Here is a 22,275-nt window from a genome sequence, read left to right as displayed (position 1 = left end):
TGGGGGGCCAATAAATTGCCATGGGAACAGGACGCCAGATACTGGTGTCCCGCTTTCCTATTGTCTATGATCGCTATTATAAATGATAAAGCACTGCAGTACATCAGTCCTGCAAAGCATTAACACAGCAATCAGAGCTGCTTTGATTCAAGAACCCTACAAGTACAAAAAAGTGTAAAGAAAAATTGTGTAAACAAACACATGTAAAAAAAAAAATGTAAAGAAGGACTTTTTTGTACTTTCCCCTATTTGTATAAAAAAAAATTTTTTCTTTTAAAATCCCACATATTTGGTATCATCATATCTGTAACGACCTGTACAATACATTTTACATACTATTTATCCAGTATGGCAAATCCCCCTTCAAGAACGAAGGCAAAATGCTTATTTTGTTTGCTTTGCTTCACAAAAAATGCAATAAAAGTGATGAAAAAAGCTGTATGTACCCCAAAATAGAACAATAAAAACTACAGCTCATCACACAAAAACAAACCCTCAATGAAAAATAAAAAAGTTATAGGACTTTAAATGCAGCGATGCAGAAAAAATTATAATTTTTAAAAAAGGATCTTTATTGTGCAAAAGTGGAAAAATCTAAAAAAAATAACATTTTTTAGTATTGTTGTAAATCATACAAACAAAAAAAGTGTCTCATGTCATTTATGCTGCATGATTGACGTTGTAAAAAAAAAAAAACCCTGAAAAAATAATGGCAAAATTGATGTGTTTTCTCTTCCTGCTCTAAGAGAGAATGAATAAAAGTTTTACAATACATTATATGTACCTACGAACGGTACCAATAAAAACTACAGTTCGTAACGCAAAAGACAAGCCCTCCTACAGCTACGGTGTTTCCCCGAAAATAAGACAGTGTCTTATATTAATTTTTGTTCAAAAAGGTTTAACTTTTTTACATGTATAGCCGCCTGGACACTATTTAAATTGACTTTTTTAATTAACTGTTAGCAGGGCTTAATTTTGGAGTAGGGCTTATATTTCAAGCATCCTCAAAAATTCTGGAAAATCATGCTATGTCTTATTTTCAGGGTATGTCTTATTTTCAGGGAAACAGGGTATGTTGACTGAAAAATCAAAAACCTATGGCTTTTGAAAAGAGGAGATGAAAATCCCCTGAAAATTGTTGCGTCCTTATGGCCAAAACAGGCCAAGTCCTCAAGGGGTTAAAAAGGATTTTCCGAACCAGAGAGTTAATTTAAAGCAATAAGGGATTAGGAAATATTTAATACCCAAAGACATTTCTGCATAGCATCTTCCACAATGGCTACCATTTCTATATATTCCACCGAAATCTTAAATACTTCACATTTATAAAACTTTCACAAGTCGCCACTATTTTAAGAATATTCTAGAATGCTCATATTACTTTCTAACCAATTTTGCTGAATTATTAACTTCCAATAAAACTACTGAAAGTGATGTACAGCGATGCGTGAAGTGACCAGAATAATTCACTAACAATGTATTAAAAAGAACAACGTATCAATGGGATCGCTCTGACATCCGCTAATTTCAAGGCTGAGATGCCTATAATGCATTACTAATGCCTTTCAAGAGAATGGAAAATGCCTATTTAACATCCTAATTCAGTCCCTCGGATTCAGCCACAACAAGAAGTTTGAAGATATTAGCACCTGTCGTAGTTTTCCACTGACACTTCAAACATGCATAATGTGCCGTTTACTCCCAGGACCTATTAAAAATGTTGTAAATTGTATTATGTCCTTATCATCAAAGGGATTCAGCATGTAAGAGTGCGGTGAAAAGTCTGCATCCCGTTCTCTTAATTATAATGCTATTAAACTAATTAGTCTTCCTACCTGCACAAGCTATTGCTTTGCCAGTAAGATGAAAACTATGATTGACTCCTCTTTTCTACACATAGAGTGCGTTGAAGTGATCACTTAATTTGGGTGATACTCAAGGAGTATTGTAGTCTTATCAATCGGGTACGCCTAATATACGCGATGCATTGGAGAAGAATACAATGAGAAACACTCAAGTGATGTTTCCAAGCTCTTATTATTATTGCATTGTTTATATGGAAAAGAAGTAGAGGCAAAAAAGGAGACGGAGCTACTCCAATGGGGGTCCAGTGATAGAATGCGGGGTGAGATGGGAGATGGGCATCAATTTCCGGGTGCTGCCAGGCCAATGACTGTACAACTTAGACGGTTGATCAGTGGTGATTTTTGGAATGAGAAAGTCTAAAAAGTGGCACGTACCGCTTTTTAAACTTTCTCATTCCACATGGTTTATATAGAGAAATGCAAAGAAATTCTCCAACTATCATACGTGCAGTCATATATATATAAGTGCACTTTTTTCTCTTTTGCATTTTGTAGCAAATCACCAACAAGGTCTTCTATGATGTTTGCATGTATTAGTTCATTTAACATCCCTCCACAAACTGGTTCCAGCAGCCTGTTCTGCTTTTGACCACTTTTATAAGTCTTTTAACTGAACTCCATTAACCTTGAGGAATAATGTTCAGAAGTCAAGTGAATTTTATTAACCCTGTAGAATAATGTGCAGAAACAACTGCTAAGTTACTCTTTCAGGTGTAACACTTTTTTATTGCAGGTCACGGTCTAGACACAACTCTTTCTACAGTGTTAAACCCTTAAGGACCAAGTACAGTAAATATATAGTGCTTGGTCCTGGGCTTTAATCCAGACCGAAAGCAAAAATATAGCGTGGGATCAAGCAAGAGCTGGCCGGGTCTTCAGCTGTCAGACACAGCTGAGGACCCAGAGGAGAAGTGAGAAGCGGTTTTGAACCGTTTCTGCCTTCTCCTTCCCAGACTACATAGCGTTCAATGAGTGTTATGTACTAAAGAGTGAAAGGAAAGTATTAATTCCATCGTGATCAGCTCTGTTAGTAACTATTATCACTACAGGGGGATGTATTCCCCTGTAACTGGGGCTTCCATGGATGCTGCAAGAGATGTTTCAGCTACAGTGGAAAAGAATGAAATAAAAAAAAAAAAAGTACAATGTGAATGACCCCCAGAGGTCTTCTATGACATCACTGTCAACCCAACCAAAACCATTGCCGTATGTGCCCTGTAATTCAAAACTATACAAATTATTTATCAAAATGTCCGAAACGAACTGAGGAGCCCATTTTTATACTTTATTTTAGCAAAAATATAGGAACAAATAACTCTCTCTTCAAATGTGTATCAGCCAACCAATATACCCCATCATTATAACAGATCTCCTGTACAATTCCCAATCTGGGTCTCAAAGCAGAGTTACTCAAAAACACATCCTGTTTTCCCCTTACCCTTTCCCTCTCTCTTTCTGTTCCACTTCTTTCACACTTTTCTCTTTACTTTTCCATTATTTTTACCATTTGCATTACAAATGTCAATTCCAACAGCATGTTATGAGAAATATTGGTGCTTTGTAACTTTTGTAAAAAATCAGAGAAAAAAAAACTATAAAAAATAACACTAAATGTCACAGAAAAATAAACGCAGTAAAAATTATAGTGGTAGCTGAATTTAAAAAAAAACACCACATGGGTAAAATTCCTGAAAAAGAGTGACCAAAACACTCTAGTCCTTAAGGGGTTAAAATTAAGGGTGGTAATCTCCAGTTCATCTATTGTTGCAGAACTACAACTCTCCAAAGATCCTAACAGCCCCCTGTGTTATAGTCTAGAAGTGTATTCACAGTTCTGCTTGTGGTCATTGAGAAGTTTGTTGTCATATGCTGTGCTTTTACGGAGTAGATTCATTGTAGATGTTAACCCAGAAGAGGTGCTAAGAGGTGGACCTACTTTATATATGTCCAAATTAGTCATTTAGGCCTAAAAAATTGTATGCTACACAACAAAATAGAAAGGCTCGGATAGACAAATTGTACAACCCCGAATATATAAATATCAAATTCTTTATTAATACATACAAAAACACACAAAAGACTGCTAGACACAATAAAAAGACCTTAAATCCTCAACGTGACTAACCAGACATTAGAATAAAATGTAAGGTCCCTACAGGCGCATCTGTTAGTCAATGCAAAAAATGTAAGATAAAGCCACAAAGAATATCATATGAATCCCACATTAACTCTCCGATAAAGTGCCAATAAATAACAAAAAAGAAAAGATAACATCATTGGTGCCCACCGGCTATATGGATGAAAATTCTATGTTTTCCTTGGTACAAAAAAGCGAAATCCACTGACATGGGGAGTCACAATGAAGGTATAATCCACGCATTCTCATGGTCTATTCATGGTCATTTCAAATAACTCAATACTTCAAAAGTTAAACTCTCGGAAAAGGAAAACGATGCACTCCGTCCTTCCTAGGCTTAGGGCTGTTGTTCAACAACCGAAACCTCATGGGTTCACTTCCTCAGAGTAGTATCATCACCTGCCTCGTTCTCTGTACAATAAATACTATTAATGGACCATGTAATAAATAGCAAAGCGAACATCTCTTTATGAAGAGGACAGGGCAGATCATGAAGTAGGCAGGAAAATCACCCTTCAAGATCTTTGCATGCAACGTTACCGATGGGTAGTGCAGTACCGCTTCAGCACCGGACAGGACCTTTCAGTTGGTATCGGTGGAGAGATCGGTTTTGGCACAATGAGTGGGACTTTCTTTGGACTCAGGCCCAGTAACAGGATTAGTACTGGTGCAATGATGAACAGGGGTCTATGAAAACTTGGTACCAGAATAACTCCAGCTTTGACTCCCTGACTTGTGTAGACCCAGTTGTCCGATCTTCAACTTTACAGCTACAACCCTATGACCACTAGTCATTGGGTTGGTGTGGGATCATACGGGGTGCTGATATAGCCTGCTTCTGACATTACATTGTGTTCCGCAAATTAACTTAATTTGGATGAAAATAGCACAATCTTACAGCTCTTCCCTTTTTGGTGGCAGCCAAGTACACTAGTGGGGACCCTTCATGCATTATTAACAGGTCAATCCATCCTGGCTTTCTTCTCCTCTCACTCTTAAAACCCATCCAGTCTCTCCTTCTACAGCTGACTTCTCAAAGACCCTCTGCCAAATCCTTGCCAGCATACATGCACCCAACCAATGAATGTCCATCTCCTCTCACTATAGGGCTGCGTCTTCTTGAGGTTGAGGTTAGGTTGGCAGATGGACCGCTGTGTGCTTCGACCCCTTTTGGCAATCCCTCCGGCACAACCCTGATGGCAGCACTGCCTGTTTGGTCCAAAATTACATTTTGAGTGAAGTTAAACTTTACTATATACTAAAAATCGAACATTTCTCGAACCTTAGACCAACAGAGTTCCTAATTAGATTAAATAGGTAGAACGTCCTGACCTTCACTATTAACCCCTTAGTCATCCTAAACTATAAACTTACAACCATATAATTATATTACGTAATATCAGTCACTAATGACTAAATCACACATGACCTGCAGTGATGATTGGCATTAACCCACAGCCATTAACCCTTTCATGAACCTAGACCAACAGAGATAGTAGGTAACTGCCAAGCCGCTTTCGATGCCAAGTAATCTTACAAGCTGTACGTGTGTGATATAGTACTACCAAAGCAAGCATAATAAGGGGAGGGGGAGACTTTGCAATGTGTATCGTGGGTACCAGGGCTGTGTTCATATCTGCATTTGAGATGAAGTTTTTCTGTTCCGTCAGAGAAGCAGAAACACAAAATTCAAGCTGTAATGCATCCATCACATGTTGGGCACCAGCAGTGCCAGACAGATCCCATTGGCTTATAATGGAGTACGTTGGGTTCCGTCATCACTAGTAAAACAGTGCTGCATGGGGTAAATATGACGATATCTGCAACATTCCTTAGAAGCCTTAATTACTAATTACAGCTGAAGTACAAAGTTATGTCTCATATCTCGTTAATGTCAGCAACTGATGTAACACCTTATTATGAGCTCTTACAGCTGATGTAACTACACATAAGATATGATTAATATGCAAACTAATTACCCCGTGCCTTATATAAATAACTAAATAGACTCGTAGCAGCAGCTTTATAAAGTAGCACAATATTCTAGATAGCATTACCAAACATGACAGCTTAGGCGACAGCCGGCACAAGAGTCCCATAGGCTACACAAGTAGCAAGCACCTATTTACCGTGCGGTAAAAACTACTGTAGAGTGACATTGATGTGTTCTCCATTCCAGCACTCAAATATTCTAGTTGCCCTTCTAGATACTTTATGATCTCCAACTCTCTTTCCTATTCTGGCCAAGAACATTAGGGGCGCCTTCACAAAGGAGGAAAGGCTGCGGAGTTTCGGCTGGCGGAATCGCAGTGGAAATTTTGCAGCACTTACAGTACGAGCCATGTGGAGGAGATTTCGGAAATCGCTTTATATAGCGCCAAGAATTTCCACGATGAATTGGAAAAACACTTTTGGAAAACCCTGTGGATTGTAAATCTGCAACATGTCTACTTATACTGCAGATGTATGCTGCGGAAGTCATCCCTTCAAATACAAGGGTTAAATCCTGCAGCAGGTCTGCTTCTAAAACTGCAACCAAATCTGCCCTAATTCAAAGCCGATTTGGCTACTGAAGTTCTCCAGTATGATTGCTGCATGGTGGAAGGCCTTCAGAAAATATGCCATGAGTGAGGGGGCTTAACATCGGAAAAACAGGTAAATGGAGGCCATTAGCGATCCACCAAAAACATATTACAATGCAAATACAGCATGCCTCATCGTGTCTAGGGGAGGAATTGTTGAGTGCCTTTTGTAGATAGATAGATAGATAGATAGATAGATAGATAGATAGATATTAGATAGATATGAAATAGATAGATAGATAGATATTAGATAGATATGAAATAGATAGATAGATAGATAGATAGATAGATAGATAGATAGATAGATAGATAGATAGATAGATAGATATTAGATAGATATGAAATAGATAGATAGATAGATAATGAGATAGTTAGATATTAGATAGATAGATAGATAGATAGATAGATAGATAGATAGATAGATAGATAGATAGATAGATAGGAGATAGATATGAAATAAATAGATATTAGATAGATAGATAGATAGATAGATAGATAGATATGAAATAGATAGATAGATAGATAGATAGATAGATAGATAGATATGAAATAGATAGATAATGAGATAGATAGATATTAGATAGATAGATAGATAGATAGATAGATAGATAGATAGATAGATAGATAGATAGGAGATAGATATGAAATAAATAGATATTAGATAGATAGATAGATAGATAGATAGATAGATAGATAGATAGATAGATAGATATGAAATAGATAGATAGATAGATATGAAATAGATAGATAGATAGATATGAGATAGATAGATAGATAGATAGATAGATAGATAGATAGATAGATAGATAGATAGATAGGAGAAAGATAGATAGATAGATAAGAGATAGATATGCAATAAATAGATATTAGATAGATAGACAGATAGATATGAGATAGATAGATAGAAGAGATATAGATAGATAGATATGAGATAGATAGATAGATAGATAGATAGATAGATAGATAGATAGATAGATAGATAGATAGATAGATATAAGAGATATAGATAGATAGATATGAGATAGATAGATAGATAGATAGATAGATAGATAGATAGATAGATATGAGATAGATAGATAGATTTCCATTACAAATATGATATCGTATATGCATGTACAGTATATTACTGACACAATGTGTCCTAACTTTATATTGCTCTTTTTCGTATTGTTCTGGCTCATATTGTTCTTTAGCACTGCAGTTTTTTAATGTATTATTCATTCATATTGGTTCACTCAGATACAAAATGCATGGCTCTATATATACAGATATAGATAGATTGGATTATTCCGTCCGCTAACAGGGACTTTGTATTGGCAGGGCGAGGGCATGGCTTGTTTGAAACGGTTACAATATTCTGTATACAGCGGGTCACGACTGGTTCAGGTTCTCTGTCTGCTTTTGAACAGTTTGTAGTATTAGAGACATTAATCATGACTATTGCTACATTGTAGTAATATGTGATATGACAATCACTTTTTACACCTTGTCCTAGTGATGTCACTGATAAATCTAATTCCCAGGTCACATGACTCACAGGCCACAAGAGCGTATACAGGATACAGTCAATAAGACGGATCCAGTGCTGTATCTCAGTACCGGTGTCCTATATTGAAGTAACAATAGCGTACATGAATAGGAAGGCTACACATGTATAGCACACTGGTCCCTGGGGGCCACAGAACATGGATTTCAATTTTGTGTTGTGGCCCCTGTAAGAGATCGAGTAAAACCCAATTGCACAGTTGGAGAGTAGTGTTTAGAATGAAGAAATCCACTTTCCACGTCTCTCTAAGTCCGGTGGGATCGCTGCTTTGACTGCGGTAAGGAAAGAGCACCCAAAGTGGCCTCCTTCTGCTACAATATATGCATGGAGCCATTCAGCAGTGCAGTCCAGGGCTGACACTATCATTGCGGGTCCGTAATAGTGAACAGCAAGGAACACTGAGGGATTAGTGAAGGAGAACTGCAGGATCCTCAACGAGAATCGCGCAGTCTAAACAGGCGGTCTAAGTGCGGACGCGATGGTGATGGCGTCTACAGCTCATTTGCTCCAGCAAACATATATTATGACCTTCTTCTTGCATGTAAAAGGGCCAATAGAGAGATTTCCAACTTTGCATTTGGGTTTTACCCTCTTTCTCTTACAGGGGCCACAAGCCAAAATTGAAATCCATGTTCCCAGGCCCCAAGGGGTCCATGCGCCATACCATCATGTAGGACATCCATGCCTTCCTATTCTTTACACTACTGTTATTTCCATATTGGACACCAGTACTGAGATACAGCGCTGGATCCGTCTTTTTGACTACATCCTGTATAATTGCATATGAAGCAAAGAATGGGGGAAGACTATATTTCAATCTATCCAAAGGGAACATCTCCCAAATGTCTTCCTTTCTGTGAAGCTTCAGTTGCCCGGTTTTACACTAGGCTGTTATGACATTTGCAAGGGTTGAGTCTCAGGCACTAATTCTATGGATGTGCATACAGTATACAGGGTCCATATTCTCTGACTATATTATCTCCAGTACATTAAGCTAATTATCACCCTGCAGGTATAAGAGCTTTATGGAAGAACTTTATAACAATGCTGATATGAATACTTTGAGTTGTATTTTTCTGCTTGATTTGCTTGGACTGTTTATAGCATTAAGTGATACAGTAGGGAGCATCCATGCAGGAAAGACCTAATTACTAAGTCTTCGATAGAAGACAAATACGAATAGGGTTTATTGCAGCATCGTTGAATCGAGTGGAATTTAGGATTTGGATGTATTCTATGGAGATTGCAGTGTATCCATAAAGCGTTCGCGTACTGCAGCACTGGGTTTTACACACTATATGCAGCAAGAACACCACTTCTACTTTTACTGCTGACTATAATATCCATAAACATCAATAGAACTCCTTGGGTTTTAGTGACTGGGATTTCTCCTTTGAAATATATGTGTACATGAGTTTACTCGGCCGATGGTGGCGCAGCTTATTTCGGAGACTGCGCTGTTTCATTCTTACACGTGTCACATCTACAGAAGACCACCTCTATGGGAACACCGCTGCCCTTTCCAGAACAGATTTCCTGTCACTGATTTTCAGTTCCAAACTATATTAAAAAAAGACAGAACTTCCATTTCTTCTGCTTTACAGAGGTGAGAATCCGCTTCCCATGTGCTACATGTGTCAATACTTATCGCCTCTTCGTGTACAGTTCATTCGCCGGAGGTCTACCCTTGATTTGTGACCTGATTTTCAGTTCCACCATACATAGTACACACTAGCCGTGTTCTTTGAGAAGACCCCTCTAGAAGACCGCTTTTTAAAGCAATTTTGGGTGGTCAACTCAAAGAGGTTTCACTGTATATATATTTGACAACCTTGTATCAGACATTAAAGGAAGGTGAATAATTGCTTTGGTTAACCCTTTCCAATCCAATTTGTATCCTGGTTTTCCTAGGGGGCTTACTCTTTTTCTGCCGTTGTACAACGGCGCTATCTGCTGGCTAAAACCAGTACTGCATGAGGTGACACGTTGGATAGGCTCTGACAGCAGAGAGGCTGGCAATATACAGTAAGAGAACCCCGACGGACGTCTTCCAACATCAAAGCTGTACAGGCTTAAATCATAATGTCTTTAGACGTCAGACGGCGGATTGGAAAGGGTTAAAAGGTAATGCATGAGACAAAAGTTTCACGGGTGTACTCTGAGAACTGGCCTTACTTTGTTTGAAAAATTGATATATAGATATACAGGAGAGATATGCGAGAGAGAGAGAGAGAGAGAGAGAGAGAGAGAGAGAGAGAAAGAGAGAGAGAGAGAAAGAGAGAGAGAAAGAAAGAGAGAGAAAGAAAGAGAGAGAGAGATATGAAATAGAGAGTGATATAAGAAAAAGAGATAAATATGAGAGATATGAAATAGAGAAATATTCAAGCAAACATTAGCAGTACTGTGTATAAATCAGTAAGGTCGAATGCCAGTGTCTTAACCATGATCCAGGTGAGATATTCAATCCACAAATATGCAGCACTTCAAGCTATATCCAATCCAAAGTGGTTTTATTCCCCCATATGCATGTGATTTTTTGACTTACGTTGGAACTATTTACAAGAAAATGGCCCCAATGTGAAGGCTGAAATATCACATGCATATGGGGGAAGAAAACCACTTTGGATTGGATATAGCTTGAAGTGCTGCATGTTTATGAGACAGATAGATAGGAGATAGATAGATAGATAGATAGATAGATAGATAGATAGATAGATAGATAGATAGATAGATAGATATGAGATAGATAGATATGAGATAGATAGATAGATAGGTAGATAGATAGATAGATAGATAGATAGATAGATAGATAGATAGATAGATATGAAAGACAGATAGATAGATAGATAGATAGATAGATAGATAGATAGATATGAGATAGATAGATAGATAGATAGATAGATAGATAGATAGATAGATAGATAGAGATAGATATTAGATAGATAGATAGGAGATAGATAGATATTAGATAGATAGATAGATAGATAGATATTAGATAGATAGATATTAGATAGATAGATATTAGATCCATAGATATTAGTTAAATAGATATTAGATAGATAGATAGATAGATAGATAGATAGATAGATAGATAGATAGATAGATAGATAGAAAGGAGATAGATACATAGATAGATATTAGATAGATAGATAAATAGATATTAAATAGATAGATATTCGATAGATAGATAGATAGATAGATAGATAGATAGATAGATATTAGATAGATAGATAGATACATAGATAGATAGATAGATAGATATTAGATAGATAGATAGATACATAGATAGATAGATAGATAGATAGATAGATAGATAGATAGATATTAGATAGATAGATAGATACATAGATAGATGGATAGATAGATAGATAGATATTAGATAGATTTGTAGCACTAAGTAAAGCAGTTTTTAATGTTGGTTATCTGTTGGAAAAGTTTATAAATGGTTCAGTAAAATACTAATAACTAATAATCGGCGCTCGGTCTTGCGCTCGGCGTTGCTTTATGTTCCTTCTTGCGTCTGCTTTGCTGACATGTAAGTGATAAACTTGCTTGGACTCGTGTCACCGCTGAACACCTGAATCTGCATCATTGCCGCTGCTGATGTTCACGATGCAAATGAAAGTAATGCAGTTGCAGTGTAATATACCTCTCCTCCCCCACCCATCTTGCCCTCCTTGTCTCCATGGCAATTGTCACCCAGTTTACATCCAGCAGCGCAGCCAGTCGATTGCATGGCAATAGGGGGAAACGCATCATAGCAAACATCCAATTCTTGCAGAAAGCACAGCCTTCCTCTGTCACAGAGACTTCTTAATGTGACACTGGAAGATTAGCATTTGCAATTCTACAGACGACCAGCCGATTGCTTCATGCCACCAGGCATCGCTTACTACATCCAGGTGGGGGGGCCGACACCATGCGTCCCCCTGTGCGGTAACATAGGAAGACTGCAACATGTGACAAAGCAGCAAATGCTTAAAGCGACACTAAAACTAAAGTCTACGGTCCATTGTTCCTCGTAATCAGTCATTTCAGGCTAGGAAGAGATTGATTCTAGGGGTCATCAACCGGATTACTGATACAATAGGTAGTCGAGGAAAATGTCTGCCCACAGTTCACTTCTTTACCACAAAGCTGAGATCCTCCTGGACATTTTACATACTGAGTTTAGGTTTTGTGTCTCTTTAAAACCCAAGCTGTCATAGATCATCTCTTCTCTTGGCTGAACCCTATAGAGTGCATACAACTTCTAAACACAGGGGGCATTTGCACCATGACCCTTTCTCCCAGTAGGGTGCCAACACTTGTTCCTGTAGGCGTGTAGCAAATACAATACAATGCAATGTGTGTTTGTTTTGCCTTTCGGTATCATTAAGCATAATCACAATCAAAGGGTTAAAAGGTCGAAGGAAAAAAAAAAAAAAGGTCACCACCTGCTCAAATGACTGCAATTAAGTTCATTAGGAGCTGCTTACCCTTAGAAGCATCTTTTTCCTCCTTCGGTTTGATCACCTTTCCACTCATAGATCCCAGTTTGCTTGTAAGAATTCCCAAATGAGATTAAATTGTTCTCGGAAAGGATTCAGATGAATACGACAGACTATCCTTCTTTCCCCCAAAAAATGTCTTTATCTGGATGTCTTCTGTCCCCCAATGACTAGAAGGAGCAAAGGGAAAAATAGAGGTGGTGAATGATTGTCACTTGAAGATCTTACTACTGTCCCCAGCATGCAAGAAAACAGACAAAGAGACGTGTTCTACCTTACATTTTTCTAACAGCCCCCACCCCCTATTGCATGCCATCACCACTTAAAGCCACACCAAGAATAGACTCCAATGCGAACAAAAGCGAACATCTAGAATGACGGAGAACGCAACCTGGAGGTGTTTTTTTTTCGGATGCCACAATGCACAAACACTCTATGGTTCGTCTGCTTCCCTGGCACACAATGGGTTAATAGAATGGGGAAGGAGATGGGTTTATGTCAGGTGTCTGGTTGCAGCATCTTACCTTGTCCCTTCCTCTCTCCCTCTCTCTTTCCCTCTCAACTGAATGCAACTAGCAGAGATGCTCTGGCTTAGACATTGAAACACAAAAGCTGCCTGTTGTAGTAAGCAATGCTCTAACTGGAGCCTGCCGACGTCAGATCAGACAGCCGGGGCTGGAAATGAGCTGGAAATAACCTCCTTGGATACGCCTTCTCCTTCTAGAAATAGAGGGAACTGGAGGTCCGCCTCCTGCCACTCTGCTGGACCACACCAGGGCAGCAGGACCAGTCGCCAACCACCCCCTGGGCACGTCGGGGCTTAGATGACTTGTTGTGACATCATTGAGGACATCAGCTACTATGTATCCAGCAGCTGGATACATTGTAATATCTAGATCAGGTACAGATCTGCATCCTCTGTTTCTCAACTCCAGTCCTCAAACACTCCCAACAGGTTCTGCTTTCCGAATTTTCTTAGTATTTACCTGTATTTCAGTGGGAAACACTATATTAAGATATTAGAAGAGACTGCTAGATGACAAACTAAGCTCTGCTCCATCTGCCCTGTATTATATCTATTACGTGTTTCTTTTCATAGGTTCATTAATTTGCTTTCCCAACCCCAATGCAGAATGTACAATATACAGGTGCTTCATGAGTCATATACTGGACTGTATGCAATATGCACAAGAAAAACTGTAGGGCTTGGTTCCCACGGGGCGGAAGTCCTGCAAAATGTTCGCAGCTGAAGCCCTCAGATATTTGGCGCGGGTTTTGAAAACGGATTATTCTGCTGCGGCCACCTCTCCCCATAGAGAGAAGAGAGCCCACAGCAGAAACGGAGATACAATTAACATGACGCAACTTTGAATTCAGCGTGGCTTGGCCGCAGCGGACTGTCCATATTGTGTGGATGAGATTTTAGCCAATCTCGTCCACTTTATGGCTTAGTCTCAGGTTTAAGATTGCAGGCGAAATTTCTGTTCGGAAAGTCTGCACGGAAATTCCAAGGCATTTGTGTCCCGTGTGAACTCGTCCTAAAGTAGGCAAAACTCACATGGCACACCAAAAAAGGCAAAACAAACTATAAGTTCAATAATAGTAAAGTTTATTAACAAACACTACCAGTACACAGAAATATAATAGCATATGTAAATATCCCCAAATGGGAAATAGTAGGCATTAGATGAGCATGTATATAATAAGAAATTGACTCAAAACACAGACTCTCAAACCAAATAAGTAAATATGCTAGAATCAAGTCGATCAATCGAGTATATATATATACCAAGTCCATACAGTGAAAGTGTAAATGGGGAAAAGCCTTGGTGTATACCATGTCTCCTGCAAAGGAGTGCAGAATTAGAGAGAGAGAGCTGTGTATGCAGCGATGATTCTACAGATCATTGGCCACTGAGTGAATAGGCAAGAGACTTTGCCATGCACAGGTTTTTCCCAGGTAGACGGACTTACCAACCTATCTGTTCCCATTCTTACAAAGTACCCCCTGCAGCCGGGTAAAGCGAGCTCACATTTACCTGTTAAGAATTGTTCCAGTCATCTCGGAATTAAAGGTACTTAGTTATCAGCATGATGTCTTGGCTTACTCATGAAACTTATCTGCAAACACTTCAGTGCACCCCATGCAGTTAGGCTCTGTTTCTAACAAGGCCACCGGTGGACCTGGCGTGGCCACAGCCTGAGATATGTTCTCTAGTGATACCTGTCATGGAGGAAAGACTTCTACGCGCTAGTAGATGTAAGACGGAGCAAAGGGCGGTTGAATCAACCTGCTACAGAAAGCCTGGGAGCTACCTGCTCCCCTACATAAGGTCATGACAACCATGGAATGGAAATTGACAGGTTTCAAACTATGCCCTAGGATCTATGCATTTTAGGTTGGCTTTACATGGGCCAACTATCGTCTAAATAGTAGCTCGGAGTAGTCGCTAAAGCGTACAAATAACTTGCTCGCAAGCTTTGACACAGAGCAAGTGATGTTCACTTGTTACATTTCGCAATCGCTGAACAAATTGTGGTAGCATTAACACGGGCTGTAATTTCATTCATCAACTAATTAGGGGGCATGAGCTTTTTGGCAGGTGTGTATTTGAAATTTTGACTTCTCCCCAATGGACACTCATTGGTTGCCAGGTCCTCTAAATGCAGAAATATGTCTGAGAGGTCTTCAAATCAATGCTTGCTGCTGCGAGAGGCCGGAGCACCGAGTGTTCTGTTGATGGTAAAACTGGCAAGAGACAACAGCAGTGAGTGTATCTTTGATGACCAAATCGAGACAGAGATCAAAGCAGTCAATCTTCTTTTGAAGACCAAGAGGGACTATCCAGTTGATGATCACTCACATGTATTTAGGTGTTTTTAGGAACCAATGAGTGTAAAGAGGGAGAACAAAATGTTCAATAAAAGGTGCAATCCAGTCAGTGTTTGGTGGGAGTTGCATGCCGAACAAGCGCATGCCTCCCTGCCAGGTTGTTGGCTGGTCATGGAAAGAACAATCATTATTCAACCAGCAACTATGTTTAGGTGAGCTGAAATGAAGCAACTAGTGAACAAATTATTGTTGACCATCAAGTTGGTAGAAGTGTTCACATGGAACACTGCTCGGAGTGCAGAGAACATGCTCTGGTGGTTCATCAATGCCAGGAGCATCTCTTGAGCATGTTCTCTGGATGTTCATTACTGGAGCATACCCCATGGATCACACTCACATTCTGCTGGCTGTGCTTCATCCAAAAGCAGGGTTGGAAGCAAATCATCAAAATGACGGCGCCCAGTGCAAAAACTCAAATGCAGTTTATCCTGGATGGACAGTTGTGCAGCCTAGAAATGGATGCAGAAACTGCAAGGATGTACTTGTCAAGTATAAAGCCAGGTCTCAGTCTGATAGTAATTATTTATGGTGTGATCTTGGCCTTTCACTGACCAAGTGGTGCACCATAACATCTCTGGCGGAACAATCTTACCTACTTTATCAGCAACCAAGAACAAAGCTACATACATATTTTCAAAACATGATAAGTGGATGAGGATGCTGTGTGATATGGTGGCTCAGGTTATTTAACAATAGGTTAACTAGTAATTACATTTATACAGTCTCAGGCTTCTTTCACATGAGCGCATATCGGACGGCCATTTCACGGACGGCCGATATGCGCTGTGATCTGATGCAATGGATTCCAATGCATCAGATCACATGGCTTATTTGTGAGACGTAAAAATGCCCGGCAGGCCAATATAGGGCCCTATGGGAGCCCATGGCAGCGGCCGTAGTCGGGAGGGAGTTTAGCAGAGTGGCTGCTAAACTACCTCACTCTGTTCTCCTCCCCTTTCCCGTGCAGGCTTACCTCTCTTCCTTCCCGCTCGGTCTGTGCAATGGGAAGGGGTGGGACGGGGGTGGAGCTAAGCACTGATCCTCCCCGCCTCCTCCCATTGATGGCTATGGATAAGGGTGGGCTATGGGCAGAGCTAAGTGCCCACCCTGCCTGCCCCTTTTCCATAGCCATCAATGGGAGGAGGCGGGTCAGACCGTCACTTAGCTCCACCCCCTCCCATGGCACAGACCGAGCGGGGAGGAAGAGAGGTAAGCCTGCGATGGGGAGGGAGGGGAAATGGGAGATGGCTTGGTGCGGTCGGTGCATTTGCGCTGGCCTCACTAGGCTATATGAACAGGCGCACAAACATTTGATTTGTGCGCCTGTTCACCAGTTTTTTCACCCCCAACGTAGTGTATATTAGCCGGCCGTGAAAACGGCCAGACGATATGTGCTCATGTGAAAGAAGCCTAACTATTGCAAATGGCCCTTTGAAGGCAACCATAATGCTGATGTGGCCTTCAGTGAGTTTGACACTCCTGCTCTACAGACTGTTCATGATTGCATCACCTGGATTATAAACACTCCACACTCCAGGAGATCACATGATTCACTCTATGATGTCACAGATTACTCTGGGAGTAATCCAACAATGTAAAAATGAATGTCTTGAAGCAACCCTCTGGGCCTGAACAAAGATAACCGAAACCACTTATCTGACTACCAGATGCATATTGTGCATCATATATACTGGTTGCTTAAGACACTATATGCTGCTCATGAGGGCAGCACTGGTCTATCAAAGTCGTTTTAATATCTTAGACTAATGATGCATACTTATACACAGTGCGCATCAGGTAGTCAGAGAAGCTGGTGGCCACCTTTATTTGGCCAGGACCGAAGGGTCGCTTTAAGTCTACAACAAGAGATTCTACAATATAGGGATTTAATAAATGTTGGATCCTCTTCACATTGAAACACATCAGCTTCTTTCTAAAAGTTGATATAATGGAATGTCCTTGTGCAGCTTGGGATTTCCAAAAGAGCGTCAGCCCTCGCTTTGCTGAAAGCAATATGGCATTTATTGAAAGCAGATCATCTTTACAAGGGCAAAAACAGAGAGCCCTTAAATCCACAGAAACATTCTCTGCACTGTCTCTTGACCAATTAGCCCACGCTTTATATTAGTGGAGACAGTCCTTTTCATGGTCTCTATAAAATCATTGAATTGCTGGTCTTCCACTTATAGTCTTATATGCTGGTAAGTGATATTGACACATTTTCTTCAGTCGTAATACATGGTTGGTAAGGTAAAGTCCCCTGGTGCAAGCAGCGAGTCGTGACTGACTCCTAGGGTGATGTCCCATTGTGATGTTTTCTTGGCAGACTGGTTTTGCCGGGTGGTTTGCCATTGCCTTCCCCAGTCGTCTTTAGCCCCCAGAAAGCTCATTTTACCAACCTCGGAAGAATGGAAGGCTGAGTCAACCTTGAGCATGCAACCTTCAGGTCGTGAGCGAGAGCTCCTTAACACTCTGAGCCACACCAGGCTCTGTAATACATGGTTACCATGTGATAAAACCCAAAAGTAGGGAATAGATAGAGCATTAGGTGGCCAGCCCATTAAGAACAAGAATCATTCACAACCATTCACACAGAAGTTTTGTCTAAACAGGGGGAACTCGTGCACTCCAACTAAGGCTACAAACAGAATACCAATGTTAAACATCGAAAAAAACACTACTTCTTCACATTCCTTCCTCCTTAAGAGGAAGCTTGCCCTTCCACAGACATCTTTACCTCAGCACCATAACTAGATAAGTGATCCATGTTTTGGTGCTCCTTCCCCGATCGATGTCCTATCTGAAACTTAAATGTCTACAACACTAAATACCACCTTGTCATTCTGGCATTTTTGTCTTTTATGGTATGGATCCAAGTAAGAGGATGACGATCGGTTATTAAAGTGAACTCTTTTCCTAAAAGTAAGGCAATGCCTCCATAGCCCACTTACTCGCTAGTCCTTACTCTATGGCCAAGGACTGCACCCAGCCCAACTTCTGATGCATCTGTCTGTATAATAAATGGCTCATCAAAGTTTGGGCTTTGCAAATCTGGCTCTTTACACAAAATCTCCTTTATTTTGATAAAAGCTAGTTCCCATTCTCTTGTCCATACCACTTCCTCTCTCTTGCTCTTTTTAGTTAGGTGAGTTAAGGAAGCAACTATAGTGACAAAATCTGGAACAAAAAAGTCTACAGTACCCAACAAGACCCCAAAAAGATCAAACTTTTTAGTGGTGGGAATACCGGACTTGAATAGCTTGTACTTTTGAAACTTCTGGTTTTACTTTACCATTACCCACAATAAATGCAAGGTACTTTGTTTCTTGAAATCCCAAAGCAAATTAATGTGGATTTATTGTGAAACCTGCTTTCCCAATTGCAGGTATCACCTTTTTTTAAAGGGGTTTTCCAGGGAGAATACTATTAATGAACTATCCTTAGGATAGGGCATCAATAGTTGATTGGCTGGGGTCCATCGCTTGGGACCCCAATCGATCACCTGAGCAGGCACATGCTGTCAGCGCTGCAAATATACAGAGTTCGGAGCTGAAGCAGCAGAAGTCTCCACACCAAGCTCTGTGTAGTGGCTGACGCTTGTAACTACAGGCACGGCTCCCATTGATTTCAATGGGAGCTGTGCCTGCAGTTACAAGTGCTGGCCACTACACGAAGGTCAGCGTGGAGGCTTCCACTCTAATCTCTGTGTATTTGCAGTGCTGACAGCATGCGCCTGCTCCACTGATCGGTCGGGGTCTCAAGCGACAGACCCCAGCTGATCAACTATTGATGATCTATCCTGAGTATAGGTCATCAGTAGTATTCTCCCTTTAAGTGTTCTTCCAATGAATTACTAAAAATTACAACATCATCTAAATAATCAGCACTCTACTCCTTATGATCTTTTAAGAGTATGTCTATGGCTTTCTGAAATGTGGCTGAAGCACCATGAAGACCAATCATGTTTCTAAACTGGTACAAACCACCAGGCATCACAAAAACAGTTTTGTCTTGATTTCTCATCTAGAGGAATTTCCCAATTACCCTTACATAAATATAGGATAGAAATATAAGTTTTATTCCCCACCTCGTCAATAAGATCATCAATGCGAGGCATGAGGTAACTATCAAAGCTGGATATAGGATTGATTTAATGAAAATATATGCAAAATTTTATTGCTGCATGTTTTACCGACCATCAGTACTGGAGAAGACAAAGGGCATTTAGATGGTTCAATAACTCCCAATTTAGGCAATTCTGATCCTCATTTTCAGACTGTTCATTAATTTTTCTGGTATTAGATAAGGTTTTTATGTAATTGGAGCATGTTCTCCAGTATTTATTTCATGACAAATTAAAGACACACAACCAGACTTACTGCCAAAAGCTTGTGAACTTGACTGTAAGTTCCTCAGGTCCCAATGTTGCACCTCAGAATTTTGGTTTTAAGGTAACACAACTTTTAAATAAATTCTAAATCTCTTCAGACATATTCTTAGACTATGGAATAATGGTACTGTCATGGAATATAAAGTGTTAAGTTTCAGAATGCAATAAGTGTATGTTTCTTACCTTGTATTGGACTATTGACCCTTAAATAGAAGACTAAAACCTATGCTTTGTAGTTTGGAACTAGGATTTTAAGATAAGAAGTCAACAGACAAATTAAATAAGGCTAAGCTATGTTAACAGAGAAGACACACAGCTATAGCAGAAATGTTGTCTAATGTAACAGCAATATCCTGACTTAGGTAATTTCTATGTCTGAGACGGGCCTTAAGAGCTTTGAGAATATAATGTCAATATAGATGTCAATAAGTCTTATGATCAATAAGTATTTTCACCTTTGTAACAGTAAACTACATAACACTAATCTTTGTACCAAGCAACATTTGGATACGCCCTCTTCTTTCTGTATAAGAGTTAGCAATGTTGATAATAAAGTAGAATTCATTGAGATTCTCACTGGAGAAGTGTCTTGACTAGAGATGAGCGAACACCAAAATGTTCGGGTGTTCGTTATTCGTAACGAACTTCCCGTGATGCTCGAGGGTTCGTTTCGAACAACGAACCCCATTGAAGTCAATGGGCGACCAGAACATTTTTGTATTTCGCCGATGCTCGCTAAGGTTTTCATGTGTGAAAATCTGGGCAATTCAGGAAAGTGATGGGAATGACACAGTGACGGATAGGGCAGGCGAGGGGCTACATGTTGGGCTGCATCCTAAGTTCACAGGTCCCACTATTAAGCCACAATAGCGGCAAGAGTGGGCCCCCCCCCCTCCCAACAACTTTTACTTCTGAAAAGCGCTCATTAGCATGGCATACCTTTGCTAAGCACCACACTACCTCCAACAAAGCACAATCACTGCCTGCATGACACTCCACTGCCACTTCTCCTGAGTTACATGCTGCCCAACCGCACCCCCTCCCCCCCACAGCGCACACCAAACTGTCCCTGCGCAGCCTTCAGCTGCCCTCATGCCACACCACCCTCATGTCTATTTAGAAGTGCGTCTGCCACGACGAGGGACCGCAGGCACACACTGCACAGGGTTGGCACGGCTAGGTAGCGACCCTCTTTAATAGGGGCGGGGCGATAGCCCACAATGCTGTACAGAAGCAATGAGAAATACAATCCTGTGCCACCGCCATCAGGAGCTGCACACGTGGGCATAGCAATGGGGAACCTATGTGCCACACACTATTCATTCTGTCAAGGTGTCTGCATGCCCCAGTCAGACTGGTTATATGCACCTTAACAGTAACCGCGTTGGTGGTAATGTGGTGGTGACTGCGGACCTAGTACCACGGTTGTATTTTGTTGGTTTTCGGAATGTGGCCAGGATTAAGTGGGCCGTGGCGGGGGGATGGTGGGGGGGCTCTCTTGTAGTGTCGGTAAAGGTGAAATTCTTGGACTGCCGCCAGACGAACCAATGCAAAGGCATTTGCCAACAATGTTTTCCCTGTTGGAGGAGGAGGGGGATGTTTTTGAGGCACTACGTGTCCTCTCCACGTGTCCGTGGTTATATGCACCTTAACAGTAACCGCGTTGGTGGTAATGTGGTGGTGACTGCGGACCTAGTACCACGGTTGTATTTTGTTGGTTTTCGGAATGTGGCCAGGATTAAGTGGGCCGTGGCGGGGGGATGGTGGGGGGGCTCTCTTGTAGTGTCGGTAAAGGTGAAATTCTTGGACTGCCGCCAGACGAACCAATGCAAAGGCATTTGCCAACAATGTTTTCCCTGTTGGAGGAGGAGGGGGATGTTTTTGAGGCACTACGTGTCCTCTCCACGTGTCCGTTCCATGTAAGCAATAGTAGCACTCAAGACAGGCCCCAGTAACAATTCTGAAGCAGCAGTATAGCGGGAGCGCAGTCTTCGTTCCATGTAAGCAATAGTAGCACTCAAGACAGGCCCCAGTAACAATTCTGAAGCAGCAGTATAGCGGGAGCGCAGTCTTCGTTCCATGTAAGCAATAGTAGCACTCAAGACAGGCCCCAGTAACAATTCTGAAGCAGCAGTATAGCGGGAGCGCAGTCTTCGTTCCATGTAAGCAATAGTAGCACTCAAGACAGGCCCCAGTAACAATTCTGAAGCAGCAGTATAGCGGGAGCGCAGTCTTCGTTCCATGTAAGCAATAGTAGCACTCAAGACAGGCCCCAGTAACAATTCTGAAGCAGCAGTATAGCGGGAGCGCAGTCTTCGTTCCATGTAAGCAATAGTAGCACTCAAGACAGGCCCCAGTAACAATTCTGA

The 22,275-nt window shown here is 40.8% G+C and overlaps 1 protein-coding gene across 3 annotated transcripts in view; it reads right to left on the bottom strand.

Moving 5' to 3' along the window:
* FGF13 (fibroblast growth factor 13) overlaps positions 1-22,275 on the bottom strand; it is a 447,707-nt gene that overhangs the window by 368,581 nt on the left and 56,851 nt on the right. For 2 of the 3 annotated variants that reach the window (XM_066581804.1, XM_066581807.1), the window contains exon 2: positions 12,612-12,793. In XM_066581804.1, coding sequence (XP_066437901.1) covers positions 12,612-12,660 — 49 coding nt within the window. In that variant the 5' untranslated portion in view covers positions 12,661-12,793. Of the gene's footprint in view, positions 1-12,611; positions 12,794-13,147; positions 13,270-22,275 lie in introns of those variants that run through there. The other variant, XM_066581805.1, reaches the window with a different exon arrangement.

This window comes from Eleutherodactylus coqui, chromosome 10, assembly GCF_035609145.1.
Source record: "Eleutherodactylus coqui strain aEleCoq1 chromosome 10, aEleCoq1.hap1, whole genome shotgun sequence".
Lineage (NCBI taxonomy): Eukaryota > Metazoa > Chordata > Amphibia > Anura > Eleutherodactylidae > Eleutherodactylus > Eleutherodactylus coqui.
The sequence above is the reverse complement of the archived record's forward strand: the minus strand, read 5'-3'. Positions and strand labels throughout refer to the sequence as shown.